The 23,248-nt window shown below is 38.4% G+C and overlaps 2 protein-coding genes across 3 annotated transcripts in view; one reads left to right on the forward strand and one right to left on the reverse strand.

Annotated features, from left to right (window-relative positions):
• The first annotated feature begins 17 nt into the window (after nucleotides 1-17).
• LOC108050599 (T-complex protein 1 subunit delta) lies at nucleotides 18-3,185 on the forward strand. Its single transcript, XM_017132361.2, has 5 exons — nucleotides 18-258; nucleotides 1,265-1,917; nucleotides 1,988-2,127; nucleotides 2,186-2,870; nucleotides 2,938-3,185. The coding sequence occupies exons 1-5, from the start codon at nucleotides 153-155 to the stop codon at nucleotides 2,953-2,955; spliced, it is 1,602 nt and encodes a 533-aa protein (XP_016987850.1). The 5' UTR covers nucleotides 18-152; the 3' UTR covers nucleotides 2,956-3,185.
• A 6,616-nt stretch (nucleotides 3,186-9,801) lies between these two features.
• The window catches only part of LOC108050616 (POU domain protein 2), a 34,553-nt gene continuing 21,106 nt past the window's right edge, over nucleotides 9,802-23,248 (reverse strand). The window contains exons 1-3 of one of the 2 annotated variants that reach the window (XM_017132384.2): nucleotides 17,789-18,132; nucleotides 15,686-15,742; nucleotides 9,809-11,543 (exon numbers count right to left, since the gene is read on the reverse strand). In XM_017132384.2, coding sequence (XP_016987873.1) covers nucleotides 10,234-11,543; nucleotides 15,686-15,742; nucleotides 17,789-17,936 — 1,515 coding nt within the window. In that variant the 5' untranslated portion in view covers nucleotides 17,937-18,132 and the 3' untranslated portion in view covers nucleotides 9,809-10,233. Of the gene's footprint in view, nucleotides 11,544-15,685; nucleotides 15,743-17,788; nucleotides 18,133-23,248 lie in introns of those variants that run through there. The other variant, XM_017132382.2, reaches the window with a different exon arrangement.

Consider the following 23,248-nt stretch of genomic DNA (forward strand, 5'->3'; position numbering starts at 1 on the left):
GTCAAGACAGCGGTAAATTCCAGCTCGTTGAGGGCGGTCACACTAATTTCAGCACAAAAAAATTAAATTTACCCAATTTTAATCTGTGTTAATCGCTGTGAATTTAGTGTGGAATAATTGTGTTTTGCTAAAAACTAAGTCTCAACGTTCCAATGGCGCCCAAGGCAAAATCGGTTGGCATCAAGCCCACGGCCAAGGCCTTTAAAGACAAGTCGAAGCCCACTGATGTGCGCTTGTCAAATATCCAGGCGGCCAAAGGTGAGAAAATGTGAAAAATTAAACTGAAATAAAGCCATGCGTGATGAGAAACCTATGCCGAGGGAATATTTGTGGTCCTAGAAGCCTGGGCAATGGGTTTCCGGGGAGTGTTATGCCGGAATTGCTGGCCAAATGGCTAATGAAAATCGCAGTTGGATGCCGGCTGTGTCTGGAAACTTCTTGGGCGTAAGAAGAAGAGCGAGCATTACTCATGTGATGAACAGAGCTGTGAAAATTTAAGGTTTATAATACCCTTCTTGGGGGAACTAAACTCCCGATAGGATGTTTACTCTGCCTCCTGTTTCGGAAAATAAAATTAATTTAAGTCGATAAGATATTAAAAAGCAAAGACCATCTGTCTGTTTTGGAAATTAGTCATCCGATGTTAAACAGTCTGTATGAAACTAAGCACATGCCATTCTTTCAAGCTGCATACGTTTGGTTATAATGCTTAAACGCACAATCCAATACAATTTTCAATTGTTTTTATTTCACATAAATTAAACTTCATATAATAAAGGTTCTCCAGCTTATGAGTGCATGTCTAGTAAAAATTCAGTTCAAATCCAATTTTATGAATAATGAAACTATAATTATAATTATAACATTAATGTATGGTAACTTTTGAACACTAAACTATTTTTATTATACATAGACTATTTCTTTATATACATTTTATAAAATTAAAGATAATAACGTAACGGTATAAAGAACTATAGACCCGAATCATGAATGGGGAATAATTTCAACTTAAACTATGATATGTTTTTTTTATAGCTTCGAGTGTTAGAATAGCAGAGTATTTTATAATGCGGATAACTTCGTTTTTTAATTTTAGAGATTTAAATTAGACAAATTGAAATTTTAAGCAAGAGGGCTCAATTGATTTAATTTTTAACAAACTTTCTTTAAACTGTTTTTCGACCTTTTATTACATCTTGGTTCCATGTACATATATTATTGTTTCAATCAGGAACTTAAATTAATAAATAATCCTTTATTGCAGCTGTTTCCGATGCTATTCGTACCAGTTTGGGCCCCCGCGGCATGGACAAGATGATCCAGGCGGGCAATGGCGAAGTGTCCATCACTAACGATGGAGCCACCATCCTGAAGCAGATGAACGTGCTGCACCCGGCCGCCAAGATGCTGGTGGAGCTGTCTCGTGCCCAGGACGTGGCCGCTGGCGATGGCACCACCTCTGTTGTGGTTATTGCCGGCGCTCTGCTGGAAGCCTGCGAGAAGCTGCTGCAGAAGGGCCTGCATCCCACGGCCATCTCGGACTCGTTCCAGCGCTGCTCCAACAAGGCAGTGGAGATCCTCAAACAGATGTCCACCCCTATCGAGCTGAACGACCGCGAGACGCTGATTAAGAGTGCCTCCACCTCGCTGAACTCCAAGGTGGTGTCCCAGCAGAGCAGCCTCCTGGCCCCCATTGCCGTGGATGCCGTGCTGAAGGTCACGGACCCCAGCAAGGAGGGCTCTGTGGATCTCAAGAACATCAAGGTCATCTCCAGCCTGGGCGGCACCGTTGAGGACACCGAGCTGGTCGATGGATTGGTCTTTACTTGCCGCTCGGCCGGCTCCAATGCTCCCAAGCGCATCGAGAAGGCCAAGATCGGTCTTATCCAGTTCTGCATCTCGGCACCCAAGACCGATGTAAGTACCAATAATACCGAATAAACTTTTATTATTACTCGTATTTATCCATATTTATGCACATTTCCAGATGGACCACAATGTTATTGTGTCGGACTACGCTGCCATGGATCGTGTGCTGAAGGAGGAGCGTTCATACATCCTCAACATTGTCAAGCAGATCAAGAAGTCCGGATGCAATGTCCTGCTGGTTCAGAAATCCATCCTGCGGTAGGTTCAGAAATTTCTTCGCCTTATTTTTGCTGATAATTTCCTGTTTCTTCCTTAGCGATGCTGTTTCTGACCTCGCTCAGCACTTTTTGGACAAGATCAAGTGCCTGGTGGTCAAGGATGTGGAGCGCGAGGACATTGAGTTCGTGTGCAAGACTCTGCACTGCCGTCCAATCGCCTCGCTGGATCATTTCACAGCCGAGAACCTTTCCAGCGCTGAGCTGGTCGAGGAGGTGGCCAGTGGCACCAACAAGTTTGTGAAGATCACCGGCATCCAGAACATGGGACGTACAGTCTCGATCATCTGCCGTGGATCCAACAAGCTGGTGCTTGAGGAGGCTGCTCGCTCTCTGCACGACGCCCTGTGTGTGGTGCGTTGCCTGGTGAAGTTGCGCGCCCAGATTGTGGGCGGTGGTGCACCGGAGATCGAGATGGCGCTGCAGTTGGCAGCCTTGGCTCAAACGGTTGAGGGTGTGGATGCGTACTGCTTCCGGGCATTTGCCGATGCCCTGGAGGTCATTCCTTCGACTCTGGCTGAGAACGCCGGCTTGAACCCCATTGCCACGGTCACGGAATTGCGCAACCGCCACGCCCAGGGCGAGAAAACAGCTGGTATTAATGTGCGCAAGGGCGCCATCACAGACATTTACGCTGAGAATGTAGTGCAACCGCTGCTGGTCAGTATTTCATCAATCACCCTGGCCACGGAGACGATTCGCTCGATCTTGAAGATTGATGATATTGTAAGTGTTGTATAAACTTATTAAATAATTTTATTGGTTGTTAATTATTGCCCCACTTTCATTTCAGGTCAATACCTTCAGTTAAGCATTGTGACCCACCTCCTTCGGTTGTCTGTCTCCGATCAAGATCAATCTTAAAGCATTTTCATCTAATCCCTCACATCTATTACCCATTATGCGATTTCGCATTAAATTTGAATAAAATTCACATATACACTACGCCTTACCAGCTTAATATGTATTTAAAAAACGAAAACTAAAAGATTAAATACTTCGCTAACACAACCCAAATAAAAACCTTTTTTGAGTTATGAAGGATTTTTGTCACATAATTATTGTTAGGATCTTATAATCACTCTTTAATTCGGAGATGGCTAAATAACTAAGGGTACCCAACAGATACACATAACCTAACGGTTGTTGTTGGTCTTCAATTGAAATACATTATGGGCAAAAGATTCGTTTAATGATTATCGAGTTTCGTGATTTATATTGGTTTCAACTAAATGTTAACGTCAAAAATGTGTGTGGTCCGGTACCATGGTACCGGATGTATATTTCCTTTTTAAAAAAAGTTTGTTCAATTAATTTTACAGAACGTGAACTTTTCTTCTGGACCAAGCACCGACCAGTTTGGGGAATTAACTTATAAATTCGCAAATATGAAAATCATTCATTTTTCTTGTCGCTGTAAGATTATATATTTAAAAAAATCCATATCTATCTTTTTTTATAGTTTCCTTCAACTTTTTTCAAAAATATTCAAAAGGTTTTACTTTTTGACAACATTTGTGTTTTACAAAATATGGTAACTTTAATATATTCCCAAAAAAAAACATTTTTCTATTAAAGAATTAAATACATTTCCTTTACTGGCAGTTAGCTAAGACCTATTGTAATGTATGTGAAAAACAAGAGGCAGTCCACAACCGGCAATTGTTTCGTACCTATTAAGGCCCAATATGAGTTGAGCTAAAGTTCGCTTTAAACTGTCAGTGGTAACAAAATCATTGATGAACCTTGAATCTTAATTTTTTGGGAAAAAGGCTTTTACCTCGATTGTTAATGTTTCCTGTTGATTTTTTGATTTAATTCACGGTGTTCAAAAATTACCTTCTCAATAAAATCGCCAAAAAGTATCTTTGTTATATTTGCTCAGATGGGATTTAAGTGCCATCCTTGAATATTATCGTTTTACTTTCAGTAAGAAAAGAAATAAAAAGTCTTCAAAATACAATTAAAAATAACGAAATTAATTGGTGAGAGAGGCTTTATATACAAAACTTATTTATAAAGTATAAAATTAGTTTTCAATGCAGAGTGAAAATAAATATTTAACTCTTCTTGACTTTATGGTAAATAACGCCAATGTAAAGGCTTCAATACTAAATTTGTCTTAAATAATTTTATTTATTTAAAAAAATTTTAATTGCCCTAATTATGGCACCCGAGCACACATTACGTAAAGTCCCTAACTAGAGCTTAACTTTTTTTTTACCTTATTCAGTCTTAGGGATTTAATACATGTATTTTTTGTTTGTCTGGTTTGTCTGTATAATTTAGTGATCAAATTCACATTGATCACCTCCAAAATGTCTTTCTTTTACTTTTTATCGCTTGTGGGCTATTGAACTGGTTTTGGAAATTCATAATTTTATTATAGTAATGCTGAAAATTTTGTAAGACTTTCAAATCTAGCTAAAAAGCATAAAGCAACTCCTTTGATTTCATTTAAACCTGAATTATTACCAACCGTACCCTTATCTAATGTGCGAACTCATTTTCCTCGCTTTCAGCCACCACCTTGGGTTTCAAAGGGGTTCGCTGAGCCCCACCCATTTCACACCCCCGCCTCAAATTCACCCCATTCGTTTTGGGGATCCTTTTTGTTCTGGGCGTGTAAATAAAAATCACTTGATGCGATTTTTATGATGTGCGTTAAATGATTAAACCACTTGAACTGGTTTCAAATTGTCAAAAAAGAAGGCGGCGGGGTGGGTCGGGCAAGGGTCTTTATCCTTTGTTTTCTTAGCCCCATTTTGGAATTTCGTGTGGGTTGGGTTTTCGCTTGGGTGTGATTAGATGGGGACTATCTCTCGTGTCCGGAAACTTTCGGCGCGTGTAAGTTAATTAAATGTGTAAACATGTCAAAGGGATCAAGTTTTCTAGCCCACTATCTCCAACCACCCATCTGCCGAGATGGTGTTGATTTCGGATCACGCCCTTGATTGGCTTTGATTTTCGAGCCTCAAAAAAGCTATTTCGCTAATTGGCTCGTGCAAATATCTGGGGTAGGTTTTCCATTCGCTTTCGGGGGTCGTATGCTAATTTTTTTTTCATTTTAAAGTTTTTCCTTCAGCGGCCATTGATTTGCGTTTTTCATTTTGGTCTTTAGAGGGTGGAAAACTCTGCTCTCAGAAGTTTCCTTTCATATTTGACCATTTTTCTTTATTTATCTCATGTTTATGGCAAAGGTTGTTTTATTTTTATATATTGGAACTGGCAACTTAGTTTCAATATTACCTATTAATAAATAAAGACAACATATAAAAAAAGGGTGCATTAATTTAAGAAATACAATAAAAGCCCTTCTTCTTTAAGAAACTGCTTATTATAGTACTGCAAAACCTTGGCAAAATTAATAAATAAAATTGCCAAAGAATCAAAATGTGTAACTTGAAGGGTATTGAAAAATTCGATTTATGCGGCTTTCATCCCAGTTATTTACTCTATTTTTCGTTACTTTTTTTTAGCTATTTGCTCGACTGTCTTGGGGCATTGTCGTTCACGTCCTCGTTCCCATTTGTTTCTTGAGCAAATATTGAATTTGCGCTTTTTTCTCAAGCTATTTGCCGGAGCCAGTGGCCCACACTTTTGAAACTTTTCATTTTGGGGGTTTTCCCTTTGTTTCGCCTGTTTGCTTAATTTTTGTATGCTATTTTCTTCATCTACTTTTTGCTCATTTCATATTTTCATTGTAATTCAATTGTGTTTCCCCCGCTGCTGTTGTTTTTGGCCAAATGTTTGCACAAGTCTTATGTTCTCCAGTCGGGCGAAAAGGGGTGTGTCCCAGTTGTCCGTGTTCCTTTTTTTGCGCTAGTCGAATTGAAATTCAAAGCACCGAATTGTCAGCCAGTCACGCAGAAATTTAACATATGTTCGCCATATAATTTGCGAGCACTTTTTATTTCGCAAAACTCATCTGAAATTACCAACGTCTGCTATCTCACATCTAGTTTGTCTAAAAGATTGAAGAGGAACAAAGGAGACTTATAAAAAAAATTGTAGATTTATTTTGGAGGGCTTTAAAGTAAAGTTTCATTAACATAAGAGCAATTAAAATTAGCATTGTATAAAAAATGATATGAATTGTAAAATTGTACAATACATACTTTGGGTTATCGAGGAAACTTTAATATTGATTACATATAAGATCTAAGAAATCTAGATCTAAAAAATTATATGAGTTGTAGAATTTTTTAAATTTTTTTGCTTAATGAGTTGTAGAATTTTTTAAATTTTTTTGCTTTAAATCTGACAGACTTTTTTGCGTAGAATCGGACAGACGATTTTGATTAGATTGACACGGCAGTACAGGGTCTCAAACCCATTTTTTTATTTGTTACTTACTTTTAAACGATTAAAAAAGTGTTTTACGAAGGTAATGCAAAAATTTCACACATATTTGCCATACAATTACATGAAGTTTTTGCAGTTATCTCCTTAAAATGGCAATCAAGCCCTAGAATCAACCTTTTTTTTGTATTTTTGTCAGGCTGTTTTTAAAAAAAATTAACCAAATGTAGGTGAACTTTTTCAAAAATATCTTTAATATTTAACGAATCTGCTTAGCAAAAGAATCCCATCTAGTTCATGCCACTCAAGGAAGAAAAACGTCATCAAGAAAATAAATATTGGAGCAAAGGCATAAAGGAAACTTAATTTTCGTTAGTCCTGCCAAGTGGCGAGTGATTAATGATGGCGGGGCCACGACAATATTATGAAAACGCATTCGAAAATTTCATTAAATTGTTATAAATGAAGCGGGCGAAAGCGAAACATTTCTGGGATAGAAAATTCAATTTGCAAATGCAGCAAGTGTTTGTTTGCCTGTCGGCCAAACTAAATCTATCAAACGAAACCTGAATGAAATCTCGGGCTGGCGATCTCCAACCACCGGGAAACCCCTTGAAAAAGCCTACGGGGCTTATCAACCCATTTTGACCAGCTCAGGGTTAGGGCACTTTGAATATGACCAATGCAATTGAAGTTTCCCCTATTGAAAACCGAAATGGCTCAAAGCCATTTTGCGTCCGTTTCCATTCGTTTTTTGGTTATTTGGAATGGCCAGACGACGTCTGCACAGGACTGATAACATTCAAAGAGTCCCAAACCCCCGAGCCGAGATTCGAGTGCTCGCCAATTAAGTGTGAGTGCTGGCATCGATGGGCTTTCCTTTGGCCTCCGTTTGATGTGTGCTCGAGTGGGCGAATGGCCTGCAAATTAAATAGGGTAACCATTCGGTCGAGATTTCACTTCTGGTCAGATTAAAAATTTATTCGCAACTCTGGACAGCTGCGGGCAAGTAAACCGTCAAGTTTTAAACGAATATGGTCAAATAATACGTTACCAAAGATTGGGATTCGGTTTTCAATAGAAGTACCAAAAATACTCAAAGGGTCAAGTAAGCCATAGAAAATTAAAAAAAAGTATTCCATAAGAAATAGGTAAGCTTACATTTAAAAAAAAGTAACAAAACCTTAGGTAAGAGCTCCCGTTCTTCTTGTAATTTAAATCTTAATTATCTTATTTGTGGTCAAGTAACATTAGATTAACACGTTCTAATTTTATGCTAAAATATGTGATTCCTTCCTATTTAACTTCGTCCTGAATGTGGCATTGTGAAATATCAAATAATATTGTTCAAACTCTCCTCGCCACAAAGGAATTACATATATTAGCCATAAAAATAATTATTTTAATGAAATTTTAGGAATAAGTGTTGCACATGAGTCTATTTGCAGTTCCCGTACACCATCATTTACCTAATTCCTTTCTTTTTTTTAATTTAAATATTAATTAACTTATTTGTGGCCAAATTACATTAAATTAAAACTTTCTGTGTTTATTATAAAATATATAAATAAATATAATAAAGTTTTTGACTATTAAACTTCCTCCTGAATGTAGCACTGTGAAATATCTAATAATACTGTTCAAAGTTTGAACTTCAAACTGCTCACCACAAATAAATTCTATTAAGCATAAAAATAATTATTTTAATGAACTTTACCCCTTTGAACAATTTTAGGAATAAGTGTTGCACATATGCCTATTTCCCATTCCCTTACACCATAATTTACCTAATTCATTGGCACACTTCCATTAAGATATCTCCATCAAGGACTTGACTTGCTTAAGCGATTTAAAAAGGATACAACTGGGACAACATAAAATACTTCCACAGCCCACATCAGGGACAGAAAACAGCAAACAACAGGAACTAGAACCAGGACAAGACCAAAATCAACCACCGGAGCGAGCACCATATGACATAACTATGTGTGAATTGATGGCGTAAACCCTTTCCCTTCCCCAACTCTTATCATTTTTTAGAGATTCGTGTCCTGAACGAATCAGAGCAGGGCAAACTTTGGCAGGGAAGAGGATTCGGGATGAGGAATCGGAGTTGGGGTTGCTCGGAAAGGATTTACACGCTTGCCTCGATATACAAATAGGGGTTCTGTCTGGGTTGCCATATTGACTGTCGCCGGGCCCAAAAAGATGAAGTGATTTCTTATCCAACAAATCCACACTCGACAACCAAAAAAAGGGGTTGCTGGTGTGGGTCACTCGCATCCTTTCTGCCTTGGCCCGCGTTTGCCAGGAAGTTTATTAAAAAATGGTCGTGTTTGCCTTTGTCGCGTGGCTGGCAAACGCTTTCGGAGCGGGCCAAGGAAATCAGTTAACTAAATATCTCGTTCAATATTTATTTAGGCAGTGCCTAATGAGATTCGAGTGTATTTGTGGACGGCACACGACAGACTATAAACCTAAAGCGTTGGCTAATTGAATAATAAGCTAAGACGTTTTGAAATGTATTACTTTGTCTCGACAATATTAGCAGTTAATAGTTAAGCAGTTAAAATTTGTACGAACTACTCAACAGCTATTTAATTTTATTATTCCAGGGTACCTAAAATATAGCAAAACGTGTGTCTGAACTGCAATGGTATTTTATGATGAGCTGCTATCCTTGTAAGACATATAAAGTTGCATATGATGATTGAGATTTCGCGAGTAATATTTTGGTTTTAAAAACCTTAATTCTAAACTTTACAGACTAAAGTGCTTTCAAATTGTTATATCCATTTTCTTTTAACAAAATAATACGCCTGAAGTACCTCGTTTTGATAAAAGATGTAATATCTGATCAAGTGAACTTTACACTGCTGTATTTATGCTTTAAAACAATACCAACGGGATGCCTACGGACTTATATGTATATTTATTAAGAATCGCAATAGTTGTAAATTAAATTAAACACATTTTTTTTCATAAAATTAAATTGCTGTTGTTTGACCCACTTAAAATTGTTAAATATAAAATATATTTGAAAATAATATGTTAAAATATATTAAAATATATTAAAATATATTATATATAAAAAGATATTTTTTAAAATTGTGCGTCCATAGGCGTTTTTTAAGATATCTTATGCGTTAAAAAAAAGTTACTCAAAAACCCAAAAATTTGCAAAACAGTTGAAAATTTATAAAAGACACAGTCTAAACAGAACTTATTTTTTGAGAAAACTCGTTTAGATGATGCGAACATAACCATAAGAAAACAGATTTCTTGCCCTTTAATTTAATATTCCCTCTTTGAATTCCCCCAAGTATAAATAAACATTTTATATTTTTTATAAATTATTTTATCGGAATAATTTTATTGAAATTTTTGGATGTTAGGATCTAAGTGTGTTTAAGATCAATTTACAATTGGACATCGTACAACAACATCGGTACACATACACATCTAAGTCAATACATATTAAATACAACTAGGGGAATTGGCTTGTGGCGTAGTGGGTATAGGACACAACAGATATATGGCATTTTGTGGGATAGTTAGATCTAGGAACTCTATTTGCATACAGATACGAATAGGTAGTGTAGTGAACTATATGTACTCATAAATTCGTAATGATTTTCTGATACGACTGGCTATCACCTAGTTTACTAAATACATCCATGGCATTGTTGCATTTGATATGGAGAGAGTGGCTTGTGGAATGTCGTGGAAGAGTTTGGAGTATAAGCTGACTATGTACAAATCGGATTTTCCAGGTTCCGCACTCTTCTTATTCCCCGGAACTGATGGAGCTGCCGCAGAAAGAACCCGACCCGGCTTCCAGTTGCATGTGGGACATGTTCAGAGCCTGCGGTGGATAGCCAAAGGCATGACTGCTCAAGGGAGTGCCCGTGGGACTATCCAGATCCAGCGAGGGATTGATGCGCTTCTCCTTCTGGCGCCGATTGCAGAACCACACCCGAATCACCTCCTTGTCCATGTTCAAGCGCTCCGACAGCTGACTGATCTCCTCCGACGTGGGCTTGCAGTTCATCAGGAAGGCCTTCTCCAGCGTGGTTCGCACGGTGGTTTCGATGGAGGTGCGCTTCTTGCGCCTGCGTCCCAAAATACTCTCTGGGGTGCTGCTCAAGCTACTGGTCATCGTGTTGATGTTGAACACTCCGCCGCCTGACTTGGCCACACTGCTGTCCGCATCCTCCAGCCACTTCTGGAGCAGCGGCTTCAGCTTGCACATGTTCTTGAAGCTCAGATTGAGGGCCTCGAAGCGGGAAATTGTGGTCTGCGAGAAGTCGTTGCCGTAGAGTTTGCCCATGGCCAGACCCACATCGCCTTGGGTGAAGCCCAGCTTGATCCTGCGCTGCTTGAAGGTCTTGGCAAACTGCTCGAGTTCCTCCAGGTCGGTGGTCTCCTCCGGCGACTGCTCCAGTTTGGCCATCGCAGATGCCACGGTGAGTCCACTCGTGGGCTTCGGAGTGCTCTGCTGCAGTTGCTGCTGCTGCATGCTGGGTGTATTTGGCGTCATCACGGCACTGCTCAATCCCAGAGAATTAGCAGTCATGGAGTTTGGAGGAGTTCGCTGCTGCTGCGATTTGCTGTGCCGGGGTACCGGACTCAGGGAAGGACTTCTTAGGGGAGACTTTGCCAAGGGAGTGGAGTAACTGGGCAAAGGATCCTCCCTTTGCTGCTGTTTGATCTGCTGCAAGGCCTGAAACTGAGCCAAGGCTTGCAGGGAGTTCTGAAGCAGGAACTGCGTGGCTATGTTCGGATTGGGAAAAGCCTCCGGAGCCAATTGGCGAACCATTTCTATGTAACTATGCAACTGCAGCTGCAGCGCCTGATGCATTTCCTCCGGAGCAAACCCCATGGGCTGCGGTGGAATGGCACTTGCCACCGCCTCCTCCACTCTCTCCTCCTTCAGCTGGGCTTCCGCCAATCTTTTGGGTGGCGGTGCTAGGTCGAGCACCTCGTTTTCCAGCTCTGAATCCAGTTCCCTGGCCTGGCGCTTGCTGCTCAGGTTCTGTGGCATCTCGCAGTTCTCGCCCAGCTCCAGTTCCTCCTCTTCAAAGCTCTTTCCACAGTCTGTAAGAAAAGGAAAAAGATATTTTATAGTAGACGATTGTGGGTAGTTTGCTTTTCAATTTTCCAACTCAATGAAGTTCAAGTAGCCGGACTGGTCAACGCACGCGCCGCATAATTTGATTTTAACCAAAAGACTGTGCAAGTTTTTCAATATTTCTGCAGCTATTTTGAGGGTATAGCGGGGATTTGATGGATATGTCTTAAAGCCAACCAATTTCAATTATATTAAATGAAGAAATCTTTCAAATTATGAAATAAGAGTTCATAATTATAGCTGTTTAAATATAATAAATTGTTTTATATTGTTCTTTATTTATAATAAAATTGGGTTTTCCAAAAGATGATTTAAAAAAATAATTCCTTAATGTATTTTCCATGCCTTTTATAAGTGCATTCATTCACCGACTTTCTCTAAACGTTTTCTTTTCAGTCTTTTTAAGGCAAATTTTATTCAATCTTCCAATTGAATGCTCATCCTTTTTTCGCTATCCTGTCGAATGTCTGCGTCCTGCGGTTAGCTACGATAGACGCTCAAGCGGAAGGGTTTGCCTTTGTGGCCCCTCTCCCCGTCATCCAGCAGCCTCCCCCAACATCGTTGTTGAAAACCCAATCATGCATAATAATTGAAAAATAGCCATACATCAGAGGCTACGGCGGAGTCAAACAGGAAGCTTGCTCCTTTGTCTCCGATAAATGCGCAGTAAGGCAACGAAAGGAGCTCAGGTTTCATAATTTTCTAAAGGAAAATTATTGATTTTGATGTGAAGAAAAGTAATGAGTGAGTAACATCCGACAGGAGAAATATGAACCTTGATCATAAGGTAAAAGCAATAAAACAGAATTATTAAAAAATCAAGAACTATAAGGTATTCTAAGTTGGTTGTTTCTTTAGTGATCAATATGTAAAATCTAACATTTTTTTTTAACTTTTCAAGACCTCCTTCCTTTTGACTTCCTATCTAAAATCAACTTCCTAACATCTTTCAAAAATGTAAAAAATGTAGCGCTTTAAACCGATTTAGAAATAAAGAGAAATGATAGCTGTAAGCGGATTCAACCCCATGTTAAACTGGATTCACGGGATTAGGAACTGTTTCAAAAAAATATTTCTAATGCGGGCGTTTGAACTTTGCAAATAAATTGCATGTGGGCAGCTGTTTTTATGACTCCCTTTATGTAGAACGGCGAAAGTTGAATACGCCGTAATAAAATTAGCCATTGGAAACGCATTGGGAACCAGTTAGAAATGAAATTCATCCAAGGGTTAGACACATTCAAAAACATGTCACCCTTTTTGAAAGGATTTTTCAACCCTCTCTCGATAGAGGAGTTTCGAATTTAAAATTCGTTACAATTCGAATGCACGAGTCGCGGATTAGAGCAGAATGCAACTTGCCATTGGGTGGAAAAAAGGACCAGCCAAAGAAAGGGTTCCAAGTTGCATTGTTTGGCTTCTAGAAAATATGGGGAAAGTCAAGAAGCCTCAGGAGCAAGTTCAAACCAAGGCAAGAAACACTGTTGTGATCCTTTGTGAGTGGAATGCGCCTGCAGCGAGCGATCCACGATCCTCGAGCCTCGATTTTCCGAAACCCAAAACCAGGTGATGCCGCTTTGTCTGTCTCGGGGCAGATGTGTTATCCTGCTGATGAGGACTTCATGGTGAATGCAAGTTCCTCGTCCTGCCACAATGGCAATGTGTGAATGTTTCCACTGACAAATGAAGTGTTGCCTTTCCTTGCAAACTCGGAATTCTGTGTACTCCTTTTCCATGCAGTTTTTAGGGGTTGATTTTCCCAATCGCAAGAGGGAGTGTAAAGTGCGTTTCGATTTATGGGAAAGATAAAACTAGAAATATAGAGACTGCACTGAGAGAGATTTGCGGTAGAGAGCCAGAGTCTGGCAATCCAATTATCTCTGTATATCTTATGTAGTTTATCTACATAAAAACTAAGCCAAAAAACACATTTAAATTTGAAACTAGAGTTTCCAAAATATTTGGTTAATACCAAAAAAAAAATGGAAATTGTTATCAATCAACCTAATTCTATTGCGTTTTAAGCACTTTTACATTTGAAAGTTTCGAAATTATTTGGGTAATACCAAAAATAAAATATACATTGTTAACGAATCTAATATAGTCCTTGCTTATCACAGCAAAACTAATTATTATTAACAAAAGTATTTAATAAGTCAAAAGCCAAGCATCAACTTATATCTGTGTTTATAACTTTTGCTTCGATACTTATATTTAAATTGGTATTATTTAGTACGCTAATATTGCTCATTATTCAAATTGAGGCTCGTTAACTCCTTTATGTTTTCAAGCTTAACCCTTCGCACTTTCAGTCCCTACTCTTAACTCTTCATTAAAAACTCGTCACGCCTATCGATTCTCCTCAACTTGTTTGCATGCCACACAAAACGCCCTTGAAACGCCCCCAGAACAAAGTTTTGAAAAGTACAAAAAACAAGGAGCACCCAATCAGAACCGCTGATTATAATATCCTTTACTCGCTTCCTCTTCGGAATTACCCCTCAAGCATTGAGAGAGCCTCAATTAACTTCACGCAACCAAATCCTTTCAATTTGAATAAAGAGACGAGGGGATGTCGTTCAACAAGTGGTACTTTAAAAAATGAGGTGGCAAGGGTAACCCTTTGCTTAGGGTTACCCCCTCAATCGACTTCACACCTCGGCGCTATTCAAATGATATGTTAAACAGGGTTGAGCAGGATCAACAGTTTGCCTTTTTTTGTGTGTGATGCTAATGTTGCGGCACTCGAGTTTTTTAGCTGTTGAAGCAACCCTTTTTTAGAAAAGAGTTCCCCCCTCTGTATTTTGACAACATTTGAATATGCATAATGGCCTGAAGAGGAGTGTGAGAGGGGTTAGGCACCCTTGGCTCGCTTGACTCGCCTAATTTGTGTAAACCAATAAAAATGCTAGTATAATTGTCAACTAATATCGGATGGCATTGGCAACCCTGTTAATGCGCCGCATTTATTCAAATGGGGTGGAATTCCATGCATGTTTTTGCATAGATTAGTTGCACTTTGTTAGGGGTTGGCTTTGGTTCGGGGTCCTTACATAATTGCTCGAGCCATCATTTAAATGCGCCAAAGCAGAAATTTACATTTTGACAAATTGTTATTTTTGTTTGTTTGCGAACAGAAGAGGGTCGTGTTAGGGTCATCTGGGTGGGGGGCGGAGGTCAAAAGAGCATATAGGGGTCTCAGAAGGATGATCTCCAGTTTAAGCTTGTTCCCTTGCGGGGGTTGTTTTCGGGGGAGGTTGTTGGTGGGTGTGGAAAAAAAGATTTTGGGTGGCATTGTGATAGTAATGGATGAAAGAGATTTAAAGTTTGAATGAAGTTTGACAATAGAACATAATAAATGCCTGTTTATACCAATTACTTTAGTGTTGGGACTCAATATTATTTAAATTTGTATATCTAAAATGTTTCAATGTCTATTATGTGTTTAATGTTTATAATTGTTTATAATAAAAACGTACTAGATTTACGTATATTGACATTTTGCTAGTAATAGTTTTTCTATACAGGGCTTAATTTTCATCCATCAACAAACACATCTACTTTATTATTTTAACATAAACAAAAAGGTTATGTTCAATGCCGCATTACATCTTCAAATAAAGAAGCTTCCATCTTTCAATATCTCATATAAGACCTTTAAGAGTCATCGAATTTCTTATTGCGACCTGCAAAGGCTTCTGGCCTTCAGTCACACTTCAGTCACGTGCTGGTTCCTCAACAGCACCCATAAATATTATAGGTTCCCGAACCTAATGCCTCATTACCAATAACAGAGCCAGGAACTCCAGTCCTCGGCCGCACTTCTGAGTTACTACCTAAGCCAAACCTTCAAATAAACGCGATGTGGATAGGGGATGTGGACTGGGGATGCAGTGGTGGAGAGGAGAGGAGAGGGGTGCGTGGCTGATTGCATATTGCAAAAAGAGGAAAACTGAAAACTATAAAAATTGTCTGTCGTGTGAGTAATCAATTTAGCCACAAAGTAGCCACGTTCCGACACGAGTCGGGAGCAGGATAAAAAGGACATGTCGGCTGAATGCTGGCCAAGGATTAGCCGTATTGTAGATATATGTATTTATGTATTTACCTGATAGGGAGCGCAGCGGCGAGGGCGGTGTGGGTGAGTTGGACATGTGCCGCATAACTGCAAAAATAAGAAAAAATATTTTTATATTTTTAATAATGCTTGGCACAAGCAAACTCAAATGCAAATGACACGTACTTCAGCTTCAGGACAGAAATGGACAAGACAAATAATTTTTTAAGGAGTGGGGATGTCCCAGCGTCAGGGTGTTTTCATTTCATGTCTGGCTCGTAAAATGTCCATTAGGAATTCGGACATAACACATTTCTTATGGCGTATATAACATGCAAAAATGTTTTCAGCTTTGAGCTGAGTGCTCGCTGGTGTAAAGTTTTTAAGGACCCATTTCCGCGAACAAATGGTTGGAAGAATGCTTAAAGTAGTTTTCACGCAATTTTTACATGCGATGAAAAAAGCACTGTAAATAATTGTAATGTTTCTTAGTTAATTTATTATCAAGAAAATTGAGTTAGTACGTTTCGAAAAAGTCAACTTCTATAGCTATATCCGTAGAAATTGGTTTAGATTTTCTGTTGAATGTATGTTAAATTCTTTTAAAATACGCTTTTGATTTAAATAAATTTCCCCCATTTAAGCTGCAAAATCCCAACTGTCCACAGGACTCAGACTAAAATCCTCAACATCTTTCATTCATTTCCCACCGTCCACTTCCATCCTCCCTCAGCCTTTTTTTGTGCCATTTGGTTTTTTGTTTTGCAAAGTAGATATTAAATTTATAGCTCCCCCGGGGCGTAAGCAAAGTAGTATCCTTCCCCGAGAAGGACATCGGGCAGCACGGAAAAAGTAACATATTTTTACGACAATATATTGTTGTGAGGACGCTCTGACTTGGGGAATCCTTGTGCATAATGTCCAGTGCAGGACAATATAAATATACAGATTACGCATTGGCCATTGGGATGGCGTTGTCCTTGTGGTCGGGTAATGGTTGTGTGCGATGGGATTGGGGCCGGCTTAGGAGGGGCGGTGGTTGACCTCACACCTCTCCTGTTGGCAGGATAACAAGTGGCATTAGTCAAAGGATCTTTGGGATTTCAGTTGCGCACATGATCTGCATGTTAGAATTTCTTTCCCTTTTTATACCCACACCTTCGGCTTAAATGTAATTACACAAAATTTGCCTTTTGTGGCTAATTTGGTTTCTTTTTCTTTGTTCCGCCCTAAAAATTACCTACGCTTTAGGCTGCAGAATAGTTTTCCCCCTAAAAAACGAAATACGAAGGAAATGCCAAGAATAAGAAAAAACATCGTTTTCTTTCTCCTTTGTGTCCATGCAAAATACCCTCTGAAAAAAAGACAACGTCTCGGACACAGGTAAAAAGGACACTGCCAGGATGCAAATGCAAACACAACAAATCTAAAAACTACGATCACACGCTCGCACAGTGGGACGCTCCAGGACAGCTGCTGCCCAAAAACGACACCGTCAGCAGCAGGACATCGCATCAAATCTATTGCAAAACGCCATGAAATCGTTCATCTGATAGGGAAATTGTGTGCACTCTCCTATACTCTATTCCATCTGATCTGGACCCTCTGCCCGGGATAATGTGTGGGCGTGTAATCATCATCGATGACCTTTGTTTGCGCCGGACTGGTTTAGCCCTTAGTCCTTTTTTGACAAAATTTATTGCTCGAGAAAGTGAAAAGTTTTGGTAACAGGTACCAGGTCCTATAAATCAGGTTAAGATTTGGTGTATTATTCGGTAAGCCGCCTCGACTTGTTTGTTATTATCTAACAGCTTCTTAGAAATTCATAAAACAAATACAAAATTTAAGACATTTTAAAAGTATTAATTTGAATTACCATGTAGGGTAACAACGTTAAAGCCCCATATGTTTTATTTTAACATTTTTTTAAAAGCTATTATGTTTGGTCTACCTTGTCAACAGAACACCTCTTTATTTCCAAAATTAACCAGTTAAATAAATATAAATATTAAAAAAAAGGATTTAATATATTAATTAAAATACCATTTATAATTCCATTATTAGTGACAAAATCCTAGTGCACTTGACAGCCCTAGCCAAACATATCGAAAGCTTCCCTAGCTTGTTGTGCGGTGGCAGCCCTAAATAACTCACATGTGTGTGCTCCTGTTGTTGCATGTTCCTGATGGCAAACTTTTGTTGGAGTGCTTTCTGCATCCGCCGATTGTTGTGTTGTTGTATTTGTGTTATTTCCTGTTGTTGCATCCCACAGACGCTGTTGTTGTTGCTGTAGCACCATCATTTTGTGAGTTTTATTATTTTTAAATGTTTATAATTAAAGATATTTAAATCTGCACTTGAAACATTCACAAGAAAGAAAGTCTTCGTTCGATTTTCTATTCTTCCGATTTGTTCTTCTCGGATTTTTTTTGTTTGCTAGTTGAGAGAACCCGACCGTCTAGCTTCAACTTCGTTGGTTGAATGCAATTGAGGAACTGAGAAACCGAGAAACTGAGAAACTGAGACTCAGAAATTCGAGGAATCGTATTTGGCTGCATTCTCTGTGGGACCCGTTATGTGCATGCTATCTCTCCCTCGCACTCGCTGCCTCTCTTTCGCTCTCTCTCCTGGCTGTGAGTGTGTGTGATATACTTTATGATTTGCAGCGGTAGTTTTCCTCATTTCCTCTCCGCTCTCCTCCTTCCATTCAAACTTCTCACTCAGTCGCTCATTTGCACTCAAAATCAACCCTGCACCACCGTTAGTCCGTGTGTGCGTGTGGAACGTATTCTTTGTCGCCTGCATTCTGATCAGAATTTCCTTGCACTCCATTGTTGCCTTCCCCTGCGTTTCTACATTTTCCTGCATTAGCATAGGCCACAAGTTGACTTCTCCTGTGAAATGGGTGTGGCCTATGTATAATGCATTTTCCGTTTTCCTTGCCTTTGCCTTTCGACTTTCTGCGCACTATGCAACATTTCTTTGCATACCTCGATTTTACCCTCGTTGCAAGTAAATCATAATTAAATGGGGGTTTTATGTGCTCCTAAAAGGTGTCGTCTGGTTTATACATTTATATATATGTACATTTATATATATGTACATTTATATATATACATTTATATATATTGATATAAGGATAGTCTTGGGGGATCTCACTTTAATATTGGTTAATATTCAGGGAATTTGTATATATATAGGTCTTATATGCTTTTTTTGTAATACTTTTGTAACCCCAAACGGTCAACTCAGTTATCTTATGAAAGATTCCCTTGGTCAAATACTTGTGAATCAGTAAAGAAACACAGATTAGAAATATCTAGTTCTTTTCTAATAAGGTAGTGAATAAGGTGAATCATTTTCAAATATTTTTTAAAGATTTTATCAGTTTTTTCTTATTTTAGAATATTACTATTGAATATTTTTAGTATTAACTTATATTTTTCTTTCTGTATAAACTAATCATTAATACATTGATAAGATAGATCAAGATCTTTATAAAGAAACCGCTTAAAGTCTCTGAAATATTTTCCCAACCATATTTTTCTTTGAACTTTCACAGTATTCTACTGTAAATCTGAGAATCATATGGCAGCGTTTTCCGAATCCTGCAATCCTGCCATTCAATCCACCCATCAAATTGAGCATTTCGTTGTGTTTATATAAACACAAAACTCATTCATATAAACATCAGCGCAGCCATTGAACCGAGACTTTCTCGAGTAATTACAACAAGTGTTGTTGCGCTCTCCCGCGTTCATACTGCCCCCTTTTCCCTTTTCCTTTTTTGCCATTTTCCACCCACACAAACATGTGAGCTGCGATTTTCGTTTTTGCTTTTTTTGAGGAGGAAAAGCGGAGGAAAAGGCCCTTTGCAGCCCTGGTGACAGCGCATACATTTTATGATTATGACTGTGACTGCACTTCCCATTGCTTTCTTTCTCCATTCGCCCAAGTTTGTGGGTCCTGCTGGGGAAAATAATGGAGGAAATTCTCCTGTTTTCCCTTGGCTGACTTGCGCCCATTTTCCGTTTCGTCTGAAGCATTTTAATTAAAACTGCAAAATTAATGTTTTGCCTTCAGGACTCGATTTCCTCTTCGCTTCAAGGACCAAAACAATTAAAGAATTTAGAAAGAACCAATAAAATCAAACGAACTATGAACGAGAATGTCTTTATGAATAAAATATTATTTTCTTAAAAAAATTAAGACACAAAATTGCAAAAATAATATAGATTTCATAAATAATCAAATTTTTAATTTGTTTTTTGACTTTACGGTAAAATACGCAACTGCATTAATTATCCATTCAAGTTCAAGTAACATGCAAATTTGACTTTTCCTCTTAAATTAAATATGTAGTTTGCAATTGTGTTTGATACCGCTGCTTTTATTTTTATAATATAATCTATAGGTGAACTGGTTGCTCTAGAGGTCAAGAGATTCACAAAAAACTTTCTAATAATAAATTTAGTATAACAATTTTGGGAGTAAAAACACATTTAACAAACTAATATAAATGTATCTTTAACTGTCATACTTTAAACTTTAATTGAATAACAGAATTTATATAGAACAATAACTTGATTTACTAGTATATAAAAGGTTTTCACTATCATTATTTACACATTACTTCACATTAAAGTGCCAACATGATTTAAGAGCCAAAGGAAAAACGGGAAAATCAATAGCAATCGTTCGATTCTCCCCCAAACTAATTTCAATAGTTATCCTTTTTGGTCCTGGCGTTACTGGCGCTGCTGCTGATTAAACTTGTCACTGGGAGACAAAAGATAAACAGTTCCTCACTTCGGATAGTTTCCCTGTGCCTTATTTTGCGTTGTTCCTGGGCGGTGTCTAGGCAATTTGATTATTTGCCAGGAGCAGACGGCACAGACAGCCAGGACATCACTGGACACACCAGACAGGACCAAAAGGGGGAGGCACACTCGAATACACACATGTGCATGGCAACATGGAAGTTTTTGGGCATTGAAATTAATCAAGAAAATAAACGCTTGGCAGCATCGCCGGAAAATCGAGAGGAAAAGCGGGTGCTGTGTGGAAACCACACACACTTTGCATGACGAAAACAGACGGGACAAGGACAAGGACATCGGCAGGACCGGCGGTGGGAGCACTAACCCGGAACCAAACAATGTCGGGTGGTTGTGAAAACTCCGACATTTCCCTGTCGCTTCTCGTTCGGCCAGTGCTGCTCTTGCAACGCATTAAAATGACATACCAATTTGCGTTAAGCAAATAAGACGAGACTAGCATTCGGTCCTCAAGTTAGTCGTACATTTTGGTCAGATAAAATGGGAGGTTAAGTGGCTGGGGGCAGTAGTTGCGGCTGGGGTTCATATCTTTCGGCAGCTGGGTGGTTTTTGCACGGGTTTTACGTCTTTATAGAAGAATTAAAGCTCCGTTTGCTAAAATAAAATTTAAATATTTTTTAAAATCTGTGGAATAAATAATCTATAAAACTTGTTCCCAAGACCAATGGCTAACACATAGAAAATTAATTTTTGTGGTATTTAAAGTTTAGATCAATATTTCTTGCCGCAACCTTCACCTTACTCAAATTTTAATGACATTAAAAAGAATATTGTGGCTTTATTAACCCAATTTTAATGCCTTTAAAATATTTTTTTAAATATAAGAACTACTTTTTTGTTGCAATAAATGTAAACGATAATTTCTTTTAAAATATACTTTTTCTGCAACACACAAAAGTAACGGTTTTTTTGCATAACATTCCATTTTCTACACCCAAAATGGGTTAAAAACAGGCACATAAATCAATAATTCTTTACCCAACAAAATTGTGAGAAAATTTTGCGAAAATTCCGTTAGATATCCCGTACTTAATCAGAGTCCTGGCACCCAAAAAAAATATAAAAGGGAACCGCAATTTTTTGCCTTTTTCTCACCCTCCCCAAAAGACAAAAATCGCACAAAAAATCACCCAAAAAATTGGCCTTTGTTCAATTTGAATTTCTTTCAATTTCGAGCTATTTTTACCTTAAAAAATTACGCATTATTGGGGTACATTCACCCTTAGGTAGTCGAAGCCAAGGGGTTGCTACCCCTCGTGAGTTTACCTTAGAGCTAAGCTGTGGAAGATCTCGGGTAATCCTTGACAGTGATCCTCAATTTTTACCCTTGAGTCTTGTCGTTTTCTTCGTTTTTCTGGCCCAAAAAACGGCGCGCAATTTTCTTCGGCATTGTGCGGGGAAAAAATGTGTAGAAAATTCATTATTTTTTGTCGAAATATCTGAGTTTGGTCTTCTGCGAAGGGTTGCACTGCCGATTGACAGCGATTTTCTGTGGCAGATTGCCGCTGGGCAAGTCGAAATCAATAAACGTTAATAAATAATCCAAGAAGGGAAGATGCGGCGCTACAAATGCGGAAGTAAAAGGACATTTAGAGGCTGCTTTGTCCTCTTCCTCTATTGATTTCCGTTGCTGAGGTTTCCTCATCGATTTGCACTCGCTTTAATCGGGTTCCTTTCTACTATTTTGGCGCGCTATTTTTTGTGCGTTTTTGTATAAGATTTTTTGGGTCAGCAGATGGAAAGAGTTGAAAAGTTTTGGAGGGAAAACCATTTCGAAAGGGTCCTTCTTTTATAGCGGTTGACATTTGAAAAAAACTTTTAAGCACTTAAGGATATAACAAAGTCGAGTGATTTTGATCAATTATACAATTATTTTCCGTTTTACATTGAAACTATAGAAAATTTTGATTTGCTTTAGTACGTAGGTTTAGTTATATCTGTATATTTGTTTGTATTTTCAAAACAAATTTATTGTATAGTTGGTAGTCTAAAAAAAGAATTAAAAAGTGAAATATCTAATTTTGTTTAACTATTTAAATTTATATTCTCATACTTAAATTTATATTCTTACTTATGCGAGAACTTAAACTGTAGTACTTATAAAAATAAGGTTTACAATAAAAAGATTATAAAATTTAAGATTTAAAATATAAAACAACAATAAAAAAATAAAAAAAATAGGTTAACTTGTTCTCTTTACATCGCCATTTTCAGCCTTTTCCTATTGTTTCCCAGCTAAAGATCAATCTATGCAAATCTAACCCTTATGCTGTTGCGCAACCATTTTAGAGTCGGTGAAAAATGTAAATCGCATTTAAATGGAGGTGGTGGGTAAAAACAAAAATGGATTTATGATCTTTGCTTTACAGCTTGTAAAGCGTTTTTATTGGATTTACGGCCACCCTCAGCGGAGTTTGTTCCCCGAGGCGGAGCTCAATTGGCCATAAGCTGCTCAGAATACCAGGTCACAGTTGGTAGTGACACCAGTTTGCGCCAGAGCTTTCCTCTTCGGATTTTCCCTTGCTTTTTACGGCGCGGGGTGGGTTCTTTCGCTTTTTGTTGTGTCCTGTCAAAGGTTACCTCATGCAATTGTGGTTCGGTTTTTTTGAGCGCCGCAAGCCACCTTTTCCAACAACCCGACAACATCCACCCACCAATGACCCGGGCCTGACCCACCCACCCACTGGGCGCACAAAGTGGTTTTAAATTCCATTAAATAAAGTTGTAAAGGTTGCGCTGGTGTACTTGAGAATTTTCACGCATATTTTGTTCGCAC

Source organism: Drosophila rhopaloa, unplaced genomic scaffold (genome assembly GCF_018152115.1).
Source record: "Drosophila rhopaloa isolate 14029-0021.01 unplaced genomic scaffold, ASM1815211v1 contig_2, whole genome shotgun sequence".
Lineage (NCBI taxonomy): Eukaryota > Metazoa > Arthropoda > Insecta > Diptera > Drosophilidae > Drosophila > Drosophila rhopaloa.

Excerpts from the sequence above, each read along its gene's own strand:
- LOC108050599 (XM_017132361.2), top strand. The coding sequence starts at position 153 with ATGGCGCCCAAGGCAAAATCGGTTGGCATCAAGCCCACGGCCAAGGCC. Across the intron at positions 259-1,264 it reads AAATATCCAGGCGGCCAAAG|CTGTTTCCGATGCTATTCGT; the intron begins GTGAGAAAATGT and ends CCTTTATTGCAG. Across the intron at positions 1,918-1,987 it reads TCTCGGCACCCAAGACCGAT|ATGGACCACAATGTTATTGT; the intron begins GTAAGTACCAAT and ends GCACATTTCCAG.